The sequence below is a fragment of the Abrus precatorius genome, unplaced genomic scaffold (assembly GCF_003935025.1).
Source record: "Abrus precatorius isolate BTA unplaced genomic scaffold, Abrus_2018 Scaffold3, whole genome shotgun sequence".
Classification (NCBI taxonomy): domain Eukaryota; kingdom Viridiplantae; phylum Streptophyta; class Magnoliopsida; order Fabales; family Fabaceae; genus Abrus; species Abrus precatorius.
In genome coordinates, this window is record NW_020874373.1 from 36,469,491 (window position 1) to 36,493,553 (window position 24,063).

At 34.1% G+C, this 24,063-nt stretch overlaps 3 protein-coding genes across 4 annotated transcripts; 1 reads left to right on the forward strand and 2 right to left on the reverse strand.

The window, feature by feature from the left end:
* Positions 1-1,876: 1,876 nt before the first annotated feature.
* LOC113862609 (potassium channel AKT1-like) lies at positions 1,877-4,874 on the reverse strand. The gene is made up of 7 exons (XM_027495685.1): positions 4,664-4,874; positions 4,174-4,460; positions 2,944-3,054; positions 2,629-2,829; positions 2,324-2,512; positions 2,175-2,250; positions 1,877-2,088 (listed from the first exon to the last, which is right to left on the reverse strand). The coding sequence occupies exons 1-7, from the start codon at positions 4,872-4,874 to the stop codon at positions 1,877-1,879; spliced, it is 1,287 nt and encodes a 428-aa protein (XP_027351486.1).
* A 3,227-nt stretch (positions 4,875-8,101) lies between these two features.
* On the reverse strand, positions 8,102-23,838 carry LOC113861022 (inositol transporter 1-like). 2 transcript variants are annotated; one of them, XM_027493619.1, is made up of 8 exons: positions 23,576-23,838; positions 23,397-23,467; positions 22,738-23,073; positions 22,427-22,534; positions 22,137-22,322; positions 20,677-21,325; positions 9,848-9,895; positions 8,102-8,611 (listed from the first exon to the last, which is right to left on the reverse strand). In XM_027493619.1, exons 1-6 carry the CDS (start codon positions 23,721-23,723, stop codon positions 20,678-20,680), a joined length of 1,497 nt encoding a protein of 498 aa, XP_027349420.1. In that variant the 5' UTR covers positions 23,724-23,838; the 3' UTR covers positions 8,102-8,611; positions 9,848-9,895; position 20,677. The 2 variants fall into 2 exon arrangements, with proteins under 2 accessions (XP_027349420.1, XP_027349421.1); XM_027493620.1 differs by lacking the exons at positions 8,102-8,611; positions 9,848-9,895 and having other exon boundaries at positions 20,498-20,705; positions 20,802-21,325.
* LOC113862611 lies at positions 11,739-13,879 on the forward strand. The gene is made up of 4 exons (XM_027495686.1): positions 11,739-11,971; positions 12,086-13,389; positions 13,534-13,682; positions 13,754-13,879. The coding sequence occupies exons 1-4, from the start codon at positions 11,739-11,741 to the stop codon at positions 13,877-13,879; spliced, it is 1,812 nt and encodes a 603-aa protein (XP_027351487.1).
* Positions 23,839-24,063: the final 225 nt, after the last annotated feature.

The following is a 24,063-nucleotide window of genomic DNA, read 5'->3' on the forward strand; positions in this document are numbered from 1 at the left end:
ATTAAGATTTATAAAATTTGTTTACAGGAATTATTATAGATATTTATTAAAATACAGAATAATAAAAATTGAGTTAAATAAAATAATTATATAAAACTAAATATAATAATTTATACTTAGTTTGATTGTAATAAATAATTTTTACACCTATATTGAAGTAAAATTTTAAAATTGTAAAATTTTAAATGCAGTAATCATAATTTATATGAAATGTATGTATACAATTTGTATGTAAATAATAAAATTTTTTACTTTTAAAAACGTAATATTATTTATATGATTAAAAACTAAATGTAATATATGTAAATTTAAATTAGAAAAATGAAAAAAAAAATACAATTTAATTTTATGCCAGTAATTAGAGTTTTGTATTTATATAAAGTTTATGTAGATTTAAATTAGAAATATAAAAAAATAAAAATGTAATTTAATTTTATGCAGTAAGTAGAGTTTTGTATTTAAATAAAAGTTGAACGGTTTCGATAAACTTTCGCCAGTAACAGCGATTTTAAATCTAAGAGCGGTTGATTAGGAACCGCTCTCTAAAATGGAGTTATGAGAGCGGTTCTATTTGAACCGCTCTCTAAAATAGAGGTATGATGAACCGCTCTCTAATATTGTTAAATTTACAGATCTTCCTATTGAAGATTTCGCTCAAAGTGTAGCCATTGATACATTCAAGCCTCTGAGAAATTTCTCTTTTCTGTATATTTTTTGCCTGGAAAATTACAAACAAGGGATTCATGGTCAATTCAGTCGGTAAGTGGTTATTTATTACCTCTCTTTGGACATGGTTAACAGTTGGGCCATTAATTGTTCCTAAACTGAACATATGTAACCAAAAAATTCTTTTGGTAATTTTTGCTCTCTTTTTTCATCTTATCCTTTGATCTGGATTAATGTAGTGGTTTACTCTCTTACATCATTTGATTGGGTTGATCCTCTACAACACCAAAGAAGTAAGAATGAATAAAAATGACTTTTCTGCTTCAAATTAATTACCGAGTAGTCTTCAATGCTTGATATGAAAAAATTCTGAATTATATATTTATGAATCGTATATTTAGTCATTCTGTTTGGAATCATTACCTTTATGTCGGTGGTTCTACCTCTTGAATCAAAGTATGCACTTCATAGGTTTGGAGTCATATAATTTATAAAAATTAAGTAGCATTAACATATTTGTTTCTATTCTTCTCTTGCTTTACGTGTCACGTGTGTTTATATTGTCAATGATATTTGACAGCAGAAAGGAACTTCAATGACAGCTAAAGCAGAATGGCAAAAGAGGAATCTCAACGATGACATTCATAAATCTTTCTCTATGCAAAGTAATTTAAACAGCCACATTATTGACGATTTTCCACATGAAAAAGCAAATGAACTCTCTCAGAAAGGTACAATGTCTGTTTTAGAAATGTAAAACATGTTCTTTCATCCCAGTCACACAACTGTTTTACTGTTCATGTAGTGTTTATGACTTCATATATATATATATATATATGTGATAATGGATCACCTTCTCTGATTTATCTTCTTTCATGTGCAGCCAAATAAGATAATTTCTGCTCTAGAAGGTGAGAAAAATAATGTTTGATGGATGTACCTTCCAAAAAAATCATATTAACATTCAAGAATACAGGTGTATTGACAAAAATCAAATATTTATTCTCATAGCTTGCTGAATGTATCTTCGTTTGTAGTTTAAATAAGGGGTGAAGAGTTGCTAATAAACTTGTTAGAGCCTCTAACAATGATACACAACCACCATAGACATCAGTCAAAGCATACTCAATATATTTTCTTAACAACATTTCTTTACATGTAAACTATCAGCCATGCAAATATGTAATTTTTAAAGTCACAAATAAAATTTTCATTGATCTGCAAGATTAGAATTGTCATAACTATGTCTACGGCTAATCTCAGCAGCTATGGCTATCAACAAATTTCTATTTCCACTTGCATTTTCTTTATATTGACCGAGGTCACCATTTTGCAAGTTAGCTCCGGCACTAGACAAGAGTTCTTGCACAAGTGCATGTCCACCCATCAGAGCTCCCCACAAGGGTACGTTACCATGAGCATCTGTATGCAAATTAATAATCAGAAGTAACGAGAATAAAGGTACAATAAATAATCAGAATAGTTTTGCTGTGATCCAACCAAATTACCTCTGAGGTTCGGATCAGCTCCGTGTGTCAACAAAGTACTGACACAATTCATGTTTCCTTTTGAGGCTGCTGCATTCTGATTTTTCAAACTAATTAATCAACTTGGTTAAAAAGAATAGAGAATTCAAAAGATAAGGTATTTTACTTACTAAAGCTGTGTCTCCTCTCTCGTCCAATTTATCTTTATCCCAGCCCCATTTCAGCAATTGTTCTAATAATGAATCATATCCCATAGATGCAGCACAACAAAGACTCAACGGTAGGTCCATCTTACCACAAGTTAACTTTCCATCCATATCCAGTATACTTTCCTTTATGGTTTCCCTTGCTGATAAGTTCTGTTACATGGAAACCAAATCAGTTTAAAAACTTATGACATATAACATGTGAGTGGACTATATCTACTCTTGGCTCTCATTCTTACCTTAAAAAAATTATTCATCATTGCATTTACCTCTGCATCTTCCAAGTAGGATTGAATGAATTTTAAGAAACGTTTACTCTTTACCTTCAATAAAGTGGTCGTTACCGTTGTTCTAATAGTAAAAGGCTGCAGCCTGTTCAACAACACACCAATATCGCCACAAATGTAACCAGGAGCTATGGTTTCTGTCACGGTTGTTTTAGTTCCATTAGCTTGGGTTATCACAATTTCCTGACAAACAATTTAGAATTTAAAAGAAATCCTCATAACAAACCAAACTTAAGAGTGCATGAACACATCAAAATTTGATATTATATAAAAAAGGCTTCAAGCATCTCAACGAACCAAACCTACCACATCACCATCGACTAGTATGAAGAAGGTCTCAGGCATCTCATTACGTAGTATTATATCTTCTTGCGGTGGAAAAGACTCAACTTTCAACCTCGAGAAGACCTTGTAAATATAATTTAAACAGTAATTAATAAAATTGAAACTGATATAAAAAAATCTAAATTATAAATCATAAGATGAGATGAAATTTTATAATTACCGACGGAAAAATCAAGTCTAGGGACATTCCTTCAAATAAGTAAACAGTGTTCATCGTCTCTTCGAACCGGCGTGCTAAAACACTGGTTCTGAGTGTTCTTGGAAATGAATTAACGATTCCTTGGAACTCCAATCCCTTGTATTTTAAATCTAAATGTTGGATCATGGGACGTGATACATTATCTTCTACATTGTTGATACAAGTAAATCTTGTAATTTTTTCCATCGCACGTCTCTGAGAGTTAACAAGAAAACTAATTTGTTTAATATAAAAATACAACACAGTTAAGTTATTCAAAACGATTATTGTAACAAATGAATATTTTACTTACAAGTTTTCGAGTTTGACCGTAATGAAACAATATGCTCATGCCACCAACGATGTACGTAGTAAATACAATATTAAAAAGCATAAACAGACTACAAAAACACCATTTCTTCTCTATTTGTTGGATGTATGTCTTCGTAACCAACTGTGGTTAGAGTAGACAATGACCAATAAATTGCTGCTACATATCTTGTTGCGAAACCTTCATGATTTGACACTCTCATCCATATTCTAATTGGATCGTGAAATTTGGCAACAATACGATAAAATAAACATGCATTTAAGTGCACTACAAAGTATGTAATCTGTGAAAAAAAAAAATTCAGCATTAATATTGGGTTGCAAGTATACCTAATAAATTTAAACTAAAGAACTTACGTGTAAAAGTTTGATCAGTTGAAGCCAGCCATAATCAAAAACAGTGTTTGTCTGGAGCCTGTGTAACATGACAGTAATATCCTTTAATAATATATAATTAAAAATAAAATTATATGTAATATGACAGTAATATCCTTTAATAATAAAATTATATGTAATATGACAGTAATATCCTTTAATAATATATAATTAAAAATAAAATTATATATATAATTTAAGTAAAGAATTGAATGTTACCTGAAGATATGTAGATTAACTCTTCTCAACTGACTCACGGAAGAAAACATGTAAAATATATAAACCCCAATATACATTACTGGTACAGAGGCGCTAGTAACAGCAGCAGAGGCAGAGATGAAGTCGAAAAAAAACCAAGATTTCAGATAAGTAAGAACAACCATGCGACGATGGAAAACTAACAAACGGGTGTTTTTGTCCATGTATGCTGTGTTAAATTTAATCATTACATCCAGGTAAAGGAATCCTCCAACAAAACCGTTGGTCCACTTTAACCAAGGATAACGCTCCTCATGGAACGTGATAATGACGGGGACTATCCATCCAACGTAAACTCCTACTATAGATAAAACTTTCCCATCCATACCTACACGTAATTTGTAAATACATGTAATATATAATAAACGTAATTTGTAAACACATGTAATATATAATATAATGTAATATTAAGTCATTTGTATACCTGTACCACCATTTGTTAGGATCGAATGGTTCAATTTGAAGCAATGGTTGAATTAACGTAAGCAATGGTTGAAGTGAATTTATCAAGCACTGAAGTAAATTTATCACGTTCAACCCAGCTCCCAGAGTGGCGGTGAATGGCATGTTGAGCTCTTCTCTTACGCAGAAAAACAGAGTAAAGCTCCTCTCTTACGCAGAAAAACAGAGTATTGGAATGGTCGAGAAAGAAAATGGAAAGCTTCCTCTTGTATGTACGTATATGTTGTCCTTCCCCTACACCTGACAGAGCAGAGCAGAGTCGGATTGCTGGCCAGCCCATTTTCTCTGTTGCGCTGCGTGCGTGAGTGAGTGACGGTTGAAGAATGTGTCCTTTCTTCGGTAAAAACACTACAAACATGGCCGGTAGAAGACAAAAGAAAATAAAATAAAAAATTAGAATTATATATATATATATATATATATATATATATAATTTTTATATTCTAAATAAGAATATATAAAATATAGAAAAAAAACAGAGAGAATTTAATTAATTTTTTTTTGTATTTTAAAATTTTAAATTTGAATAATGTATTACATTTATATATTTATATTTAAAAAATTACTTATGTTTGGATAATTGTTAGAGAATTAAAAAATAAAAAAAAATTAACAATATTAATAAGAAAATATTAATAATCATAATTTTATAATTTTTTTAATGCATATTATATATATATATATATGTGTGTGTATGTATGTATAACTGCAAATATTATGCAGATACATATATTTTAAGAAAATGATTTCTAAATTTAAAATATTTACTGTTATTTCTCAAGTTTATTTAAGTAAGACTGTTAAGATAAATCATGGGCAAATTTATTATAATATTGTAAATTAAAAAACAATTTATTATTTTATAACAAATATGAAACAATTTCACGTGAATCAATTTTTCGTTAGAACGGCTGACGAAAGTAATTAATTTTTGAAATATGACTTCTTAGAGTGGTTATCTTAAAACCGCTCTCATAAATCTATTTTAGAGAGCGGTTCAAATAGAACCGCTCTCCTAACTTCATTTTAGAGAGCGATTCCTAATGAACCGCTCTTAGATTTAAAATCGTGCCCGCTGCTACTGGCCAAAGTTTATCGAAACCGTTCAACTTTTATGTAAATACAAAACTCTACTTACTGCATAAAATTAAATTACATTTTTATTTTTTTATATTTTTAATTTAAATCTACATAAATTTTATATAAATACAAAACTCTACTTACTGCATAAAATTAAATTACATTTTTATTTTTTTATATTTTTAATTTAAATCTACATAAATTTTATATAAATACAAAACTCTAATTACTGGCATAAAATTAAATTGTATTTTTTTTTTCATTTTTCTAATTTAAATTTACATATATTACATTTAGTTTTTAATCATATAAATAATATTACGTTTTTAAAAGTAAAAAATTTTATTATTTACATACAAATTGTATACATACATTTCATATAAATTATGATTACTGCATTTAAAATTTTACAATTTTAAAATTTTACTTCAATATAGGTGTAAAAATTATTTATTACAATCAAACTAAGTATAAATTATTATATTTAGTTTTATATAATTATTTTATTTAACTCAATTTTTATTATTCTATATTTTAATAAATATTTATAATAATTCATGTAAACAAATTTTATAAATCTTAGTTATCTTCTTAACAATTAATTATAATTTTATATTTTAATTAACTGTATCACATTTCATTTTTTCTAAAAACATATTAATCTATATATAAATAAATAAATAACTATTTAAATTTTAAATTCCTTTTACTAACCTTTAATAAACTTTCAGCAAATTCTTCACTCACCCCCACTTAATAAAAATGTAATTTAATTTTATGCACTAAATAGAGTTTTGTATTTAAATAAAAGTTGAACGGTTTCGCTAACTGCAGGGCGAAATAAACTTTCGCCGGTAGCAGCGCGAATCATCTCAGATGTTGCCACGTGTATCAAAATCTCCTCAGCTGTCCATTTTAAATCTAAGAGAGCGGTTCCGGCAGAACCGCTCTCTAATATGGAACCGCTCACTAACATGACTTTCGAGAGCGGTTCAAATGGAACCGCTCTCTAATATTGAAATTTCAGAGCGGTTCCTATGAATCGCTCTCTAAAATAAAGTTATGAGAGCGGTTTTATGGTAACCGCTCTAAGAAGTCATATTTCATAAATAAGTTCAAAAATTAATTACTTTCACCAGCCGTTATAGCAAAAAATTGATCCACGTGGTAAAAAAAATCCCAGATTGAGAAATTGTTTCAGATTTGCTATAAAATAATAAATTATTTTTTAATTTACAATATTATAATAAATTTGCCTAAATCATGAGTATGCAATTTAGATCTCCTTGCAGTGCACTGTGTTCCTTTTTTGTTCTCTCTTTTTTACTATTGTTTAGAAAAGTTTTAAATACTACTATTTGTTATTAACACTCAAAATTTTATAAGATGCGAAGTTTATTACGTGACAAGAGTTTGTCTAATATGCTCCTCACAAATACGTGCTTTTATCTTTTTAATCTCTTAACTTTTTTTTCGAACCAAATAAAATCTATCTTTTCTAATTTTTTTAATTCTTGAATTCCATATCGCTACTTCTTTCTTTTTCTATTATAATGCCACTGTCATATTTCTTCCTTCATGCCCAACCTGTGGTAGCCACAATAGAATGCCAATAAGAAATTCTTCTAAAAAAAATAATAAAAAACCTTCATAACGTGTACCATGTTACCCGTTCATTAGCTTTATAATATATACGGAGATAGAAGCAAAAAAAAGATTAATTCTAACCCGACACACACATTCTTCTATTGGAGTCAAAAAAAAGTTTCCATTTTGTTTTGATCTGACTATATTTCGGAAGCCCAAATGCATATTTACCCACTTAAATATAAAGTGGATGAGAACTAATAAGATACAATATGATCCAAATTTAAATTTTATGACATGCCAATTCTCCCATTTTTTCAACTAGCAAAACTAAAATGAAGTTTATATTTATTTTTCAAAGTTAAAACTTTAGTATATAATAATTTGTATCTTTGACAAATGTTAAAAAAACATATGGCAGCTTTGTTAGATAAATAACAAAAAACATAACATGGAAAAAATATTTCGTTCTTATTTTTATTAAAAATTGATTATTATGCATCTACTTACGGAAACAATGACAAAAGTCTTCTTTGGATTAAAACGCGATATTATTATATAAATAAGGTCTTCAGAGTTGATTTTAAGGAGGACGATTTTAAGGAGAACGAAGGGGGAACAAACATCACACCACCAAATGGGAGAACAATGTTGCAGACTAATTGCAAGTGTTTCACAAATAAAGTCACGATATACCTTAATCTGTTTTCTTGAGAAATGATTACTTGAAAATGAACACATTAGCATTTATGCCTTTTCCAATGCATTGTATCAAATCCCATACTATATGAAAACTCAAAACCAAAGGGAAAACGTGACACTAACGGGCATTGTTTTTTCAAAAAAGGACGACATAAAGAAACAGTAGACTAGCTCATTGCTGATAGTGTCCCACAAACCAGGGTCACAAGATATTTCAAGCACCTTTAATGTTAGTGGCGAACAATTGCAGTGTTTTGGCGGCGTTGAGAAGAGGTTGCTATACTTTGAGCATCATATCATAAAAATCGTTCCACTAACAACCATGTAACTCTTACAAAACAAATTTAGCAACTAGTTAAATACAAAGAATGAAACAAATTCAACCCAGTAAAACAACGTGTATAAACTACATAAAATTGGCACAGTGGAATGACTTCAGATACGGAACACATGACTAGAGAATTAGCAACTTGTCCATAGACTGAACTCAATTCAGCACTCAAATGCAGTATTACTTACTAAATACAAGAATGTAGAAGCCTGAACCCATATATAAACAAAAAAGACTCATTCATCTCGAGTAGCCGGATCCAATCAAGTAGAAGGGCTATCAGCAAAATATTCTTGATGCCTTAAATTCACGCCATACTGTTCATAGAAGATAAATAAGCAGATTCAATGAAAGGAAATGTTAACATACCAGCAAAATTAATGAAAAACTAATAATATCTTTTCTTCTGGTCTTGGCTCAATTAATACCATAGCATTGATCCCAGAAGAAGCTTAAAAACAGTGCAACAAAAACAGGACCAGAACACCTGCATGGGATGGCAGAAGTGGTTATGGTTTGTGTCTGCTGGGGTGATGCCCCAAGTTCATTCCCTTGGATTAAAATCCTTTTGGCAGAGGAGTTTACCCATTGTTCTCCCAGTTCGATGGGGAATGGGATCCTGGAGCTGGTCATGTTTACCCATGTCAAAACCCAGCTGGTTAGACTGGGCCAAAAACAGGGAAACTTAAAGACCCAAAGAAATAATTCAAACAGTCTTCTACCCACCCTGCCTAGTGAGTATTAGCTACAGTATGATTGCCATCTTCTCTAAATTTGCAACACAGCAACAAGCTAAGAACAACTGAGCAATAGAATTTAAAGGGAGTGGAACCATTGATATTAAGAGCCAAAGACCAGGGCTGCTGACTGTATGCAATAGCTAGGTAAGCTAGCAAAGAAAGCTTAAAAAGACGAATGGGGTGTTACAAACTGATCTATATATATTTACTGACATGTGAAAGAAAGGCAGGGCAACTAAATGACTAATAACAAAGCACTTACGACTTAGCCAAAATAAATGGTAATGCACTCTTGTTAGATTTGATCATTGTCAAACCAAGAAACAAAATCAATCAGACACACAAAAAAAAAAAAAAAAAAAAAAACATTCAAAATACAAAAGTCAGCTACTGAATATTTAGGACAAGCCAAGTCAAGGAGGGGGGCGTGTGGAGTCAGTCAACAGCCTTAATATTATATTTTCTAATTTACATTCTTCCTCTCATTGTAGTGTGTACATTTAAAGACCTTTACAAAAGGGGATAAAAGCACAAAAATCAAATGCAATTGTGCAGAGAATTCAATTGAATTATTTCATTGAGTGAAACAATCAGGCACTCATCAACTTCACCCGCATGCATGAACTACCTTATATAAAAAATTAAATACTGCATGAGAAACTAGAAAGAAAATTCTATCGAAGAACATTTCCCAAATTTAATATGCACATATACTCTGCTGTATGCAGAGATTCAGGGTTATTACTTAAAATAAACCAAAGCAGAAGAAAGAAGGTAAGGATTCCATCAAAAAGATAGGTAAAATGAACATACTGAAGTGCAGCAACAAACTTCTGAGTGGCAACAGCTACCAGCCTAGTCCTGAAATAGTGACAAGCATTTATAGTCAATCACAAAATAGATGAATGAGAAAAGCAAGGGCTAAGAATCCAACTTAAGCAAAAACAAACCAATCAATAACACTCAACAAAAATGGACGAAATGTTGATCCACTACCAATTTCACGACAAGAACTTGAAGTTTGAAACAACAATAAACAGCATGAAATCCAAAATAAATTAACAGAAGCATCAGTAACCACAGGCAAATAATGCAGATAGCATAAGCAATTTCATGTGTGATAACAATACGATGTATGTTAGCGTCAGGGCAACGCGGCCAAACGCTACCCGAATCACCATAGGAATTAGGGAAGAAGGCGGCAGTCACGTGTCAAAGTTGCAGAGATAATCACAGGAGGTTGTTGATTTATAACAGCATTTTATAATTTAGATAGAGATAAATAAATATTATAAATATTATCACTTTTTAAAAATAAATATTATAATTGTTATCATACATAATTTATCATATCAAATAAAATTAAAATAAATATTGAATGTAAAAAAAGTAATTCATATAATAAAAACAATTAATTCTTTAAAATACTTTTAATTAAGAATACTGTTAACAATACTTTGAAAAAAAGGGAAAAAGTGGAAGGTTGATTGTACGGTAATATTAACTGCATCCTTAGCTGATTTTGGGGAAGGGGTTAATTATCTTCTACTATCTATATTAATTTATATGCAATTTTGATTTCCTTTAATTCTAAATGAATATATATAGGCATCATGATTAGATGTTCATAGTTTGAAAATTTAGTTAAGCCTTTAAAAAAAATTATTCTTAAAATTTGAGAATTTGTTTCATTTAAGTAAATATTTTTTACCTTTATTTTGGAAAATTTTTTCATTTTCAATTTTTGATAAGAAATCCTAATTGCCTTCCCAAGATCTTGGATATATCTAAAAATAGATATTTATTTTAATATTTAAATGCCACAAAAGAAGTATAATAGATCACGTTTGCAATTAACCAAGAGAATTGCACTACATTTTTATTGTTATTTCTGAAATTTAATTTTTAAAAATGAAAATTTGAAAGTAATCATCACACCATAGGAACAGTAGCCTTAGCAAAGTGAATTTAATTTCATGCAACAATCATTTGAGATATAATTCTTCAGCTGCTAAATCTGCTAGAACACTATACCTTGATTCTGTATTTGATTTAGAGTAGAGACCAGTCTTTACTTCTTAAATGATCATGTATGAGCGTTTCTCCTAAGAAGCCCCTTTTTTATCCTCTGTATTGGTTACACATTCAAAATGAAATTATATCTTTGTCAACAACACATGATAATTTCTTCAATTCCAAGATTGGTATGGTTAGAACCTCCACCGTCTTGCGAGGGAGTGTTGGAATACAGTGTTATCATCCAGATTTTGTTTGTTATTTGTAACCGATTGATTTAAGTTGTTGTTGCTTCATATACATACAACACGGTGATGCAGGATATTAGAATTCAGAAGTGATTTCTAGTAATTGACATTGTTAGATTACTTAGTTAGATTTGTTTGTAAATTCATTTGAGTCAGTTAGTTGATTGTACACGTGTAATAAAGATATTCAATGAGTTAGTTAATTCTGTTAGGGAAACCACCTGCTAGATATAACAGGTTTTTGTGAGAAGCTTGGTAGTTCAAGTTTTCGGTTGTGACTCTTGAAATTCTCTTCCATTCAATAAAGATTCTCAGTTCGGTATCCATTCCCCTCCTTGGATTCCCTACCCTATTTTGGTTGTGTTTCGAGATTCATTGATCTTCCTAGAAGAACCGCAACAATTGGTATCAGCCTGTAACCTTCCAAATTGAAATTTGCCATGGCAGATAACACAAGGAATCAGACTCAGATTCGCGACGCTGAGGATCGTCTCAATACGCGGATGGAAGAGCCTTTCATGGAGCTTGGTTCTTCTCTGCAACAAAATCTTGCAGCAATGTTTCAGCGACATGAACAATCTTGTGCCACTGGTTCTGGTAATTCTCCTCGTCCATATTCTTGTCATACTCGTTTGGCACGATTGGATTTCCCTCGTTTTAATGGTGATAATGGGCAAAACTGAATTATTCAATGTGAAACCTTCTTTTCTGTTGATCAAACGCCGAATGAGTATAAAGTAAGGTTGGCAATGGTTCATTTCGAATGAAAGGCTTTGCAATGGCACAGTGCCTATGTGAAAAGTATAGGGTTAGAGAAATTTCCTTCGTGGGAGCACTATATTCAAATCTTGATAAATCGGTTTGGTGCGGTATGTGATGATCCAATGGCTGACCTCATGAAGCTTAGGCAGAAAGGAAATGTGACTACGTACCATGAGGATTTTGATGCTATTGTTGCTCGACTGGATTTGCCAGAAGCCCATCAACTAAGTTGCTTTTTAGGAGGATTGAAGATGGAGGTACAGATGATGGTGAGAATGTTTCAGCCCACCACTGTCATGAAAGCTTTTTCCTTGGCCAAGATGTATGAATCTGCCAATAACACTATTTCCCAGTCTAAAACCTTTTCCAAGATCCCCACACCATCCACAGTATCCAAACCGCCCTTGTTACCTAACCCTCCCAAAACACCGGCCACCAAAAGTTTAACACCAGCCTATATGAGTGAGAGGAGAGCCAAGGGCCTATGCTACTTTTGTGATGAGCCATTCACCCCTGCCCATAGCCTAACCCACAAAAAGTTACAAATCCATGTTCTCGAGATGGAGGATACCACTGATTCTGATGAAGACACTCCACCAGATACAGAACCGAGGGAAAGCAATCATGTGGAACCCTTGATTTCAGTTAATGCCTTGACTGGAGTTACTAGTTACAGAACTATGAGAGTCACTGGTCAGTTTAAAAAGAAGCCTCTTCATATCCTCATTGACAGTGGTAGCACTCATAACTTCTTGGATATTCACATGGCTAAGAAGCTAGGGTGTAAGATTGATAGCATGGACCCCCTACATGTCACTGTCGCTGATGGTACTCGGGTACAAATCAACAGCATGGTTAAAAAGTTTTCTTGGCTCCTACAAAATGCTTCTTTCAGATCTGACATAATGTTGTTACCTTTGGGTTGTTGTGACATGGTACTTGGCATAGAGTGGTTAATTACATTAGGGGACATCACTTGGAATTTTGAGAAATTAACAATGGAATTTGTTTTGCATGGCAGGAGGCATGTACTGGGAGGTGCTTCATTTACAGGACTTAAGACAATCCAGAAGCAGCAATTGCAAAAAACCCTATCTGCGAGAGTCCACATATCCATGCTGCAATTGTGTGACAGGGAGGAAGGATTATTGCTACATTCCTTATCCACTCATGCTGATTCCATTTCTATTCCTGACAGCATTGACAAGTTGTTGCTGGATTTTGAAGATGTATTCCAAGTACCAACTAATCTTTCACCTAAGAGAGCAGAACATGATCATAGAATTCCATTGATTCAAGGCACAAACCCTGTGAATAAAAGCCCTACAGGTATGCAAAGCAGCAGAAAGACATTATTGATGGGATCATACAAGAATATTTGAAGTCTGGCATCATTCAAAAACAGTGGCAGTCCTTACTCTAGTCCAGTAGTCTTGGTGGGTAAAAAGGATAGCACCTGGAGACTTTGCACAGATTACAGAGAATTGAATAAAGAGACAGTGAAGAACCGGTTTCCTATTCCTCTTGTAGATGACCTATTAGATGAGTTGTATGGTTCTAGAATCTTTTCTAAGATTGACCTTCGCTCTGGCTATAACCAAGTTAGAATGGCTAATGAAGATGTACACAAAACAGCATTTAAGATGCATTCAGGGCACTATGAATCAGTGTTGTCAAATGTCGGTTATGGCAGCGCCATGGCGTGGCAGAAATGACAGATGTCGTTACGAAGATGGCGTGGCATGGCGGAATGATGTGGCGGCGCCATGACGGCCGTTACATGCATGGTAGTAATGGCCGGCCATGGCAGAAATCGTGAAAAATGGCGTTTTTTTTTTTTTTTTAAAAAAGAAGGATTTTCTGCACTTTTGGGCCAGATCCGACCCAACCCAGTTCAGAACCCAACTGCCTATAACCAGGTTTTTTCTCTCTCTTCTCCTTACGATCTCCCTCTCTTTGCAATCGCATTCTCTTTGCGATCTCACTCTCCACTCTGCTCATCTCTTTTCTCTCTGCCCTCTATCTCTCTCTCTCTGCGACTGCTTCTGACATCTCTCTGCGACTGCTGAGATCTTTCTGCGACTGCTGAGATCTTTCTGCGACTGCTTTCTCTAAGATCTCTCTGCTGAGATCTCATTTTGTTTTGGGCTCTGTGTTTCTGTTTTGGTGCATTTCGGTCTATATTTTTGGCGACTGCAGCTGCATCTCTGGCTACTGCCCCATCTCCGGCGACTCCAACCTCCATTTCCGGCAACTGCACCTCCATCTCCGGCGACTCCATTTTTCTGGTAACTATTTTTTTTTCATTTTTCCTCTCAATTTTTTCTTTATTTCCTCCATTTAAATTTTACCCTTTCCATCTTTTAATTTCTACCTCTCCCACATCTCTATTTTTCTCTGATTTTCCTCAAAAAAAAAATTCTATTTATTTCAGCTACTCTTAACATGGCTCAACATGAGTCTTCATCAAATTGTTCAAGAACTTCTAATCATTCTGACCCGGGATGTAAATATGCTCATTCGGTGAAAGATGGAGATACAAACAACATTGTATGTAACTTTTGCGAAAAAGTTTGAGTGCTAGAATCACTAGAGTGAAACAACATTTAATTGGAAAGAAGGGTAATGTGAAAGCTTGTCCCAATTGTCCAGAAGAAATTAGAAAAGAGATTGAGACATCAAAAGAAAAAAAAAGAATCAAAATAATTTTGAGTTGCCAAATGTGAGAAGCTTTAAAGGTATAAGCTATGGTGTAAGTGAGGATGAAAAGGATACCTAAACCCGTAGCGTTGCCATTGGAAATCAGAAAGGGCCAATGAACTTGTTTTGTAGAAAGCCTGAAAGTGCAATTGAAAAAAGAAAAAAGGAAAAATTGAGACAAACAAATATAAGAGAACAATGTGACAAAGAAGCTAAGGTAAGGGTCCATCAATACATTGCTCGATTTTGGTATCAAGCTGGCCTTTCCTTTAACCTTGTTAAACTAAAGAACTTTCAAGAAATGCTCACAGCTGTTGGTGCCTTTGGTCCAAATTTACCGGCTCCAAGTTATCATGATATTCGAGTTCCACTTCTTAAGAAAGAGCTAGAATATACTGATTCTTTGATGAAAGATCATAAAGAGCAATGGAGCAAACATGATTGTTCTATCATGTCAGATGCATGGACAGATCGAAAGCAAAGATGTTTGATTAATTTCTTGGTCAATTCTCCTGCTGAGACTATGTTTATGCGGTCCATTGATGGATCTAATTTTATGAAGACTGGTAAAAAATTATTTGAGATGCTTGATGTTCTTGTGGAGGAGATTGGAGAAGATAAAGTTGTGCAAGTGATAACGGATAATGAGAGCAATTATGTCTTGGCTGGTAAGATGTTGGAAGCAAAAAGACAACATCTTTATTGGACTCCTTGTGCAGCTTATTGCATATATCTTATGCTTGAAGATATTGGAAAGCTTCCCTTGATAAAGAAGACAATTCAAAGGGGAATATCTGTTGTTGGCTTTATCTACAGTCATTCAAGTACCTTGAGTTTGTTGAAAAATTTTACAAACAAGAAGAAATTAATGAGGCATGCAGTTACTAGATTTGCAACTTCATTTCTATCATTAGAAAGACTTCATCAAGAAAAAGCAAATCATAGAAAGATATTTACTTCTGAGGAGTGGTGTAAAAACAAATTGTCAAAAGAAGTTAAAGGGAAGCAACCAACCAAAATTCTATTAAATCTTGTATTTTAGAATAATGTGGTATATACTTTAAAAATCATTACTCCTTTTGTTCGGGTGCTACGTTTGGTTGATGGAAAAAGAAGACCAGTCATGGAATATATTTATGAAGCAATGGAGAAAGGTAAAGAAGCTATTATGAAGTCATTCAAAAATAATGAAAGCAAATACAAAGATGTGTTTGAAATCACTGATAATAAATGGACTTATCAGCTTCATCGTCTATTACATGCAGTTGGTCACATTTCAAACTTAGAGTTCTTTTATGACAACCCCCAAATAGAATTTGATTTGAAAGTTACAAATGGATTGTATGATTGTATCAAGAGGTTAGTGCCAAGTCGGGATGTGCAACAAAGCATACTACTTGAATTGTCAATTTATAAGAGTTGTGGTAGTCTCTTTGGGTCCGACTTTGCAAAATCACAAAGAGAAAACATTGATCTTTGTAATTCATCAAAGTCTTCAACTTTTTAATTTTAAGGTTATAATTCATCTTTAGAGTTATACTTTATCTTTCATTTTATAGCTCAATGGTGGAGAATGTATGGACATTCAGCTCCACATTTGCAACAACTAGTTATCAAAATTTTGAGCTTGACATGTAGTGCATCCGGATGTGAACGCAACTGGAGTATTTTTGAACAAGTAATTTCTCATCTATCAAGCCTACTACTTTCTTCTAAAAATTAAAAAGAAACTAATTAATATTCTTTTAATTAAACTCATGTTGCAGATTCATTCAAAGAAGAGGAATAGGCTTGATCACAAAAAATTACATGATTTGGTTTATGTGAAATATAACCAACAACTCAAAGAACGTTACAATCTTAAAGATATAATTGATCTAATTACACTCAATGACATTGATGAGTGTAATGAGTGGTTGGTTAGAGAAATGGATGATGATGCTCATGATGAGGATGCTGGAAATGACTTAGTTTTTAATGGTGATAACACTTTAAATTGGCATTTGTTTATGAAGCTTCTGAAATTGGAGAGCCTACAACATATACTAGGCGTCATTCTAAGAAAAGAAATAGTCCATCAAGTGGTATCACTATCAAAGCTGCAAAAATTTACAAAATCAAGGCATGTTCAACAGCCAAAGAAAAAGAGAAAATGGTTTTTGAGGATGATGATGAAGATTTAGAAGATGAATAGATGTCAGAAGAAACAGAAGATGAATTAGAAATTAATCTTCCACAATCTGAGGGAGAAGAGGAGGAGGGATATGCCTTGGTAGGTGAGAAAGAAGATGATTATGTTGGAATTGAAGAAGATGATTAAAATGATCATCTTTGTTTTTATTGTTAATTTGACATTTGATAATTGCATATTTTGTATTGAATTATATTTTGGATTGTAGGTTATGCTACATATATTTTGAGTTAATTATTTTCTATCATTTTCTGTGACCTATAGTATTTTTTTATATATTTTATTATATACGCCATAATCTGTCATAGCAGCCGCCATAACTTTATGGCAGTTTTTTTGGTTTCCGCCATGAGCCGCCATCCGCCATTGATAACATTGCTATGAATACCTGGTTATGCCTTTTGGCTTTGACAAATGCCCTTGCCACCTTTCAAAGACTAATGAATACTGTGTTCCAGGATTTCTTGAGGAAATTTGTATTAATATTTTTTGATGATATCTTAGTTTATAGCAGCTGCCTTGAGGATCATTTGAGCCATTTACAGAAGGTATTGTCCACCATGAAAGCCAATTCTCTATTTGCCAAAAAGTCCAAATTCTACTTTGGTGTTAGTAGGGTGGAATAACTTGGTCACTTCATAACAGGAGAGGGTGTTTCGACAGATCCGACCAAAATAGCTGCTGTAGAACAGTGGCCTTTACCTCAATCTGTGAAACAGCTGAGAGGGTTCTTAAGCTTAGCCGGCTACTATAGGAGATTTGTGAACAAATATAGTAGCATAGCCAAGCCCTTGAATGATATGCTTAAAAGGGAGAGTTTCTGTTGGTCAGAGGAATCCAAGTCTGCTTTTCAGAAATTAAAGGATCAGTTAAGTCAAGCACCAGTTCTGGCCTTGCCTAACTTCTCCAAGGAGTTTGTGGTTGAAGTGGATGTTTCAGGGCAGGGAGTAGGAGCTGTACTAATGCAAGACCAGCACCCAATAGCTTACATAAGCAGGGCTTTTAATCATCAACAACAATCACTATCAACATATGAGAAAGAATAATTAGGAGTTGTGTTTGCGGTCCAAAAATGGAGACACTACCTCCTGCACAAGAAGTTTATTATCAAAACAGATCATAGAAGCTTAAAATACATCCTTGATTAGAGATTATCTACTGCATTCCAACAAAAATGGTTAGTCAAGTTGATAGAGTTTGATTTCAGCATTGAGTACAAACAAGGGTATGAGAATGTAACTACTAATGCATTGTCTAGGGTGGAATGGGCTGCTCTACTGGTTCATCAACCTACTTCCGAGATGATAGACAAAATTAAAGAAACTTGACAATCTGATACAAACTTACAGAAGATCATCACTGAGCTGCAGCTAGACATCACTACTCATAAGCAATTTTCTTGGCAGAGGGGAGAACTAAGAAGAAAAGGGAAACTAGTGGTTGGTAAGGATCTAGAAGTACAGAGACAGATTCTGATCTGGCTACATGTCACGGCTTGTGGAGGGCATTCAGGGAGAGACTCTACTCTTCAAAGGGTAAAATCAGTGGTATATTTGAAGGGTATGACTAAAGACGTTAGAAGATTTGTACAGCAATGTAATGTTTGTCAGAAATGCAAGTATGATGCTGCTGCATCACCTGGGTTACTGCAGCCATTACCCATTCCAAAGCATGTATGGCAACATATCACCATGGATTTTATAGAAGGGCTACCTAATTCTTTTAGCAAACAGGTCATCTTTGTAGTAGTTGATAGATTGAGCAAAGCAACCCACTTTATGGCTCTCCAACACCCTTACATAGTTGCAACAGTAGCTCAATGCTTCAGGGATAATGTTTTCAAACTGCATGGGTTCCCTATTACCATTACAAGTGACCGAGACCCTGTATTTGTGAGCCAATTTTGGAAGGAGTTTATGGCATTCTAGGGCGTCCAGGTCCAGCTTTCTACTGCATACCATCCTTAAACGGATGGTCAAACGGAAGTGGTCAACAGAGGCATTGAGACATATCTGAGGTGTATGTGCTGTGATGGTCCTAAGCAATGGTCCAAGTGGCTTCCCTTGGCGGAATGGTGGTATAATACCACATATCACAGTTCTATAAAAGCTAGCCCCTATGAAATTGTGTATGGGCAGACTCCTCCTGCCTATTTGCCCTATTTACCAGGAGAATCAAAAGTGGAGTTAGTAGACAGAAGCCTACAAAGAAGAGAGGAAATGCTTAAATTGGTCAAGTTTCACATGAAGAGAGCACAAGAAAGGATGAAGCTACTGGTAGACAAATACAGATCAGAAAGGGAATTACAGATTGGTGACTTGGTCTTTGTAAAACTCCATCCCTATAGACAAGTATCTGTAGCGTTTAGAAGCAATGCCAAATTAGCTCCTAAATACTATGGTTCTTACCCTATACTTGAAAAGATTGGTGTTGTGGCTTACAAGGTGCAACTACCAGCTAATTCATTGATACACAATGTATTTCATGTGTCTCAATTGAAGAAATCAGTAGGGGAAGCAAACACTTCAGCATACTGTCCGCTGTCAGAAGAGGAAGATGTCATAAGGGAACCTGAAGCTATTCTTGATAGAACAACTGTGAAGAGAGGCAACAAAGTTGTTACCAAAGTGCTTGTTAAGTGGAAGCATCAATTACCAGATGATGTCACTTGGGAGTTCTACTATGATTTGAAAAATAAGTTTCCCAACTTCAGTCCTTGAGGACAAGGACTTGCTTAAGGGGAAGGGATTGATGCAGGATATTAGAATTCAGAAGTGATTTCTATTAATTGACATTGTTAGATTACTTAGTTGGATTTGTTTGTAAATTCATTTGAGTCACTTAGTTGATTGTACACGTGTAATAAGGATATTCAATGAGTTAGTTAATTCTGTTAGGGAAACCACATGCTAGATATAACAGGTTTTTGTGAGAAGCTTGGTAGTTCACGTTTTCGATTGTGACTCTTTTGAAATTCTCTTCCATTCAATAAAGATTCTCTGTTCGGTATCCATTCCCCTCCTTGGATTCCCTACCCCATTTTGGTTGTTCTTCGAGATTCATTGATCTTCCTAGAAGAACAGCAACACACGGTATGTAAAGACTATGAGAAATCAATAAACACAAGCTATAGCATTGTATTTAAACCTAATGACTTTTGAGATCAATAAATTTTAAACCATTTTGGCCGTCATGTTGATTGGTCTTCTCGGATGCATCCTATTTTGCCTAATACCATTGAAACTGAAAATTGTACCCAATTTTTGTTGATGTTGTCTGAATGTAGGGTCTATTATGTGATTGTGATATTGGCTTTAACTACGAATATTTTTAAAATAAATAAATTAACATGATCACGTGATAATCATATATTGTCTCCCATTACTACAAGATATCAGTAACATTCACGTTATTATAAAAAACTTGTAATTTTCATGATTTTAAGTGGGTAGTCACTTCTGAAAGCAAAACCCTACGAAAAAAAAAAAGATGTTAAAATAAGCATGGAACTACATGATTTCAAGGATGGCGCCAAGCAACCCGAGAATTTACATTTATTTTTAGGAGTCAAGTAAAGAGGCTAACCAAATCCAACAAGTAATACATATAAATAATATAATATATAAAGTCATAAGATGCATATGTGAAATGTACCAAAGAAATGCTACTCGAGATATCTATTCATGGCAATGGCAATGACAATGGCAATGGCCACAAGCTTACACCTTAGGAATGACTTCCCTGCTCAAGAAGGCTGTGTGTGTTGGGGTTCTTACCCCAAGCTCTCTCCCTCCATATTACTTCCACTTCATCAAATGTCAATCCTTTGGTCTCTGGAACATACAGAAGCACAAATAGAAATGCAACCACAGCTATAACAGCAAGAATCAAGAAAGTAGAACCAATCCCTATACCCTCCGCAATTGAAAGAAAGCTCTCTGAGACGATCAAATTTGAAACCCAACACACAGTAGCTGACATGCCCCCACAGATACCTCGATATTCTTCAGGATATATCTCTGAACTAAGAGTCCAAGGCACAGGCCCCATTCCTGGCGAGAAAAAACCAATATACAAGGCTAAGCCTAAAACTGCAAGCCATCCATACACTTCATTTGAAGATGATGATTGTTTATAAAATGCCACGGCCAAGATGATCAAAGATGCAATTACTCCTCCCAAACTCGAAAGAGCTAACTTTTTCCGTCCTGCATGATCAATGAGGTAAATGCCAAGAATTGTTCCAGCAGCATTCATGCCGGCAACTATGAGGGATAGGAGAAGAGCCAACTCATTAGCATGGAATCCAGCCATTTGGACAATTGTTGGGCTGTAGTACATGACTGTGTTTATTCCTGTAAACTGCTGAAATGCCTGCACAACCACTGGATGCTATAAGAACACATTTCACATACATAATCTGATGTCATTTATGTTCAAAATTTCAAATACAAAACCAACTTCCAAAATGCACTTAACTGCCATTAACAAAAAAAGTAAAAGGAAAGATGTTGATTTTCTTTTAGGAATCAAAACCAGAAATCAAGCCAAAACAGGATCACGGAAAGGCTGAATCAAGAATACTAAGGGCCAGTCTGAAAACTCAATTCAAAGCTGAAATTAAAAGATTTTATACAAATTTAATTTAATGGTGTTTAGTTAATAAATTCAAAAATGAAATTAAGTGAAAATATTCAGCACATGAAAGATCAATGAATGTATTCGGAAATAACATTTACTTATTTCAAGCATCAAATGAAAATAGTTTCTTCAATATTGCATAATTTTCACACTAGAAGGTAACAGTGTCTGTTCAGTACAATTTCAGCTCTAGAAACATTATGATTTAGTGTTAAATATTAAAATTTTGGTACTAAATTTTCATTTTATTAAACAGACTATATAGTATTTTCACACAAGATGCTAACTTAAGTTTCACAGGGCTTGTTGAATAAGTAATCTCTATGGTGATGTAAGCAAGCCATGCTCATATAACTTAAAGCTTTCAAGTATATGCTTCTATTTTAGAGAAACTCTAAAAGTTTTCAGCGACCCTATGATTTCCCATAAATGGCATTCCAAATCTACAAGTTAACATACTGACAGAAAAGAGTATTCAGGTCATTTCACTATGAGAAAGTTAGGTTTTGTATGAACAGTCTTTGTAATGTAAACAATTTATTACCAGAAGTCCGCCTCCAACAAGGAATGCCAGTCTGATTTCTTTTGATTTAAAGACATCCCAGAATCTGATATTGCTCCTTCTTTGGCGCTCTTGCTCCGATTGAGCAGTTAGGAAATCGACTTCATCCTCTAAGCGAGCCAAGTCATAGATCTTAGAAATCACATCGACAGCTTCATTTTTCCTATTCTGCACACAAAGATAAAAATTTTAGATGGCATCATTAACTAGTAGCTTTTGAAGGTAACATTCTAGACATAATTCTTGAGAAAAGCAACAAGGTAGTTTTGAACCTTTATAAATAGCCATCTTGGGGATTCAGGCAGGAAGAGCATGAGAACAAACTGAACAATTGCTGGCACACCAGAAACACCAAGCATCCATCTCCAGGTCCCAGGAACCTGCAAGATTAAAAATGAGAAAAGGTGGTGTGAAATAATACCCAAAAGCAAACATGTAGATAAGAATAACCAAATTTTCAGAACTTTTGGGACAACAAGTGAAGATGGAGAACGATACTTCTACTACTACTATTATTATTATTATTAGAAGAAGAAGATACATTTACAACATCCAATTCAAAAGGAGAGCCTGGAATACTAACCCCTGTAAAAGCAAGGTTTACAAGGTAGGAAAGAAACTGTCCACCAGTTATCATGAGCACATTTGTGCTTACTAATGATCCCCGTATTTCAGATGGTGATGCTTCTGCAATATATACAGGAGCAGTGACCGAAGCTACGCCGACACCAAAACCAACCAGGAGACGTCCCAATATGAGAACATAAGGATCTGGTGCAGCAGCCATGAGAATTGCTCCAAGAGTAAATACAACATCAGCAAAGAGGGTGGCCTTCTTTCGTCCATAAGCATCATTAATCCAACCACCTATTGCTGCTCCAACAATTGCACCAGCAATTGCCATGCTCACAATTGTTTCCTGGGAAGATCCAACACGAAATAATAAGTAAGCAGTTTTTTCTTCAACATAAAAAGAAAAATCCTTAATCGATTGGTTTCCTTTAATTTGGTCAAACAGTTGCAGTCAATTCTACACTCACTGCCAAACTGCTTCAGATATCAATAAATGCTAATGTTGAGAACTAATATTGTAACTATAATGCCAACAATCAAGTAGAAAACAAGCAGCAGACAATCACTCTCCGAATGGTCACAATCATGTATGAAAGTTTCCTGGTAATACACAGGTTTTAGCACGCTAAGAACCGCATAACATGAAAAGAGAATAAAAAAGGACTGTACCTGTAGAAAATTACTGTTTCTAACTTGCTCAAAATCATCCTTAATATATAAAAGGGCTCCCGATATGACACCTGTGAGAAAATCCCAATTAACACAGGAACTGAACTAGATAAATTTGACAGCAGATAAAGATAAAATCCTTGGGGAATTGACAATGAAAAGAGTTAAGAAATGGTTACCAGTGTCGTAGCCGAAGAGGAGACCGCCGATGCCAGCGACAGAAGCGAGTCCGAGAATGTAAGGATTCTTAAAGAAGGACATCTTTCTCTCTGGATACAAATCCAAATACCCAGAGCTTCCCGGCGTCGACTGCATAGTGATCGTCATCTTCAATCACTCTGATTCTCCAATTCTCACTCATACACACCACACCGCAGGAGCATGTATCCAAAGTAAGGGACTTCAATACCATACCATTTGCCACCAATTTCTCGTTTTTATTTTCTCGCTTGCCAAGCAAATAAGAAAAAGAAAGACCCATCATTGATTGTGAGCCAGCTGGCGCTACCACCACCACTCGACGACGTGTTTCCAAATTACTTACGACTTTTATTTTATTTAGGTCTAGCATTTTTCATTTCATTTATACATCACCATTATTATGTTCCCTTATGCTCCCTTCCCTTCCCCTTCATTTTTTTTTCACTATAAATGTCTTCGAATTATA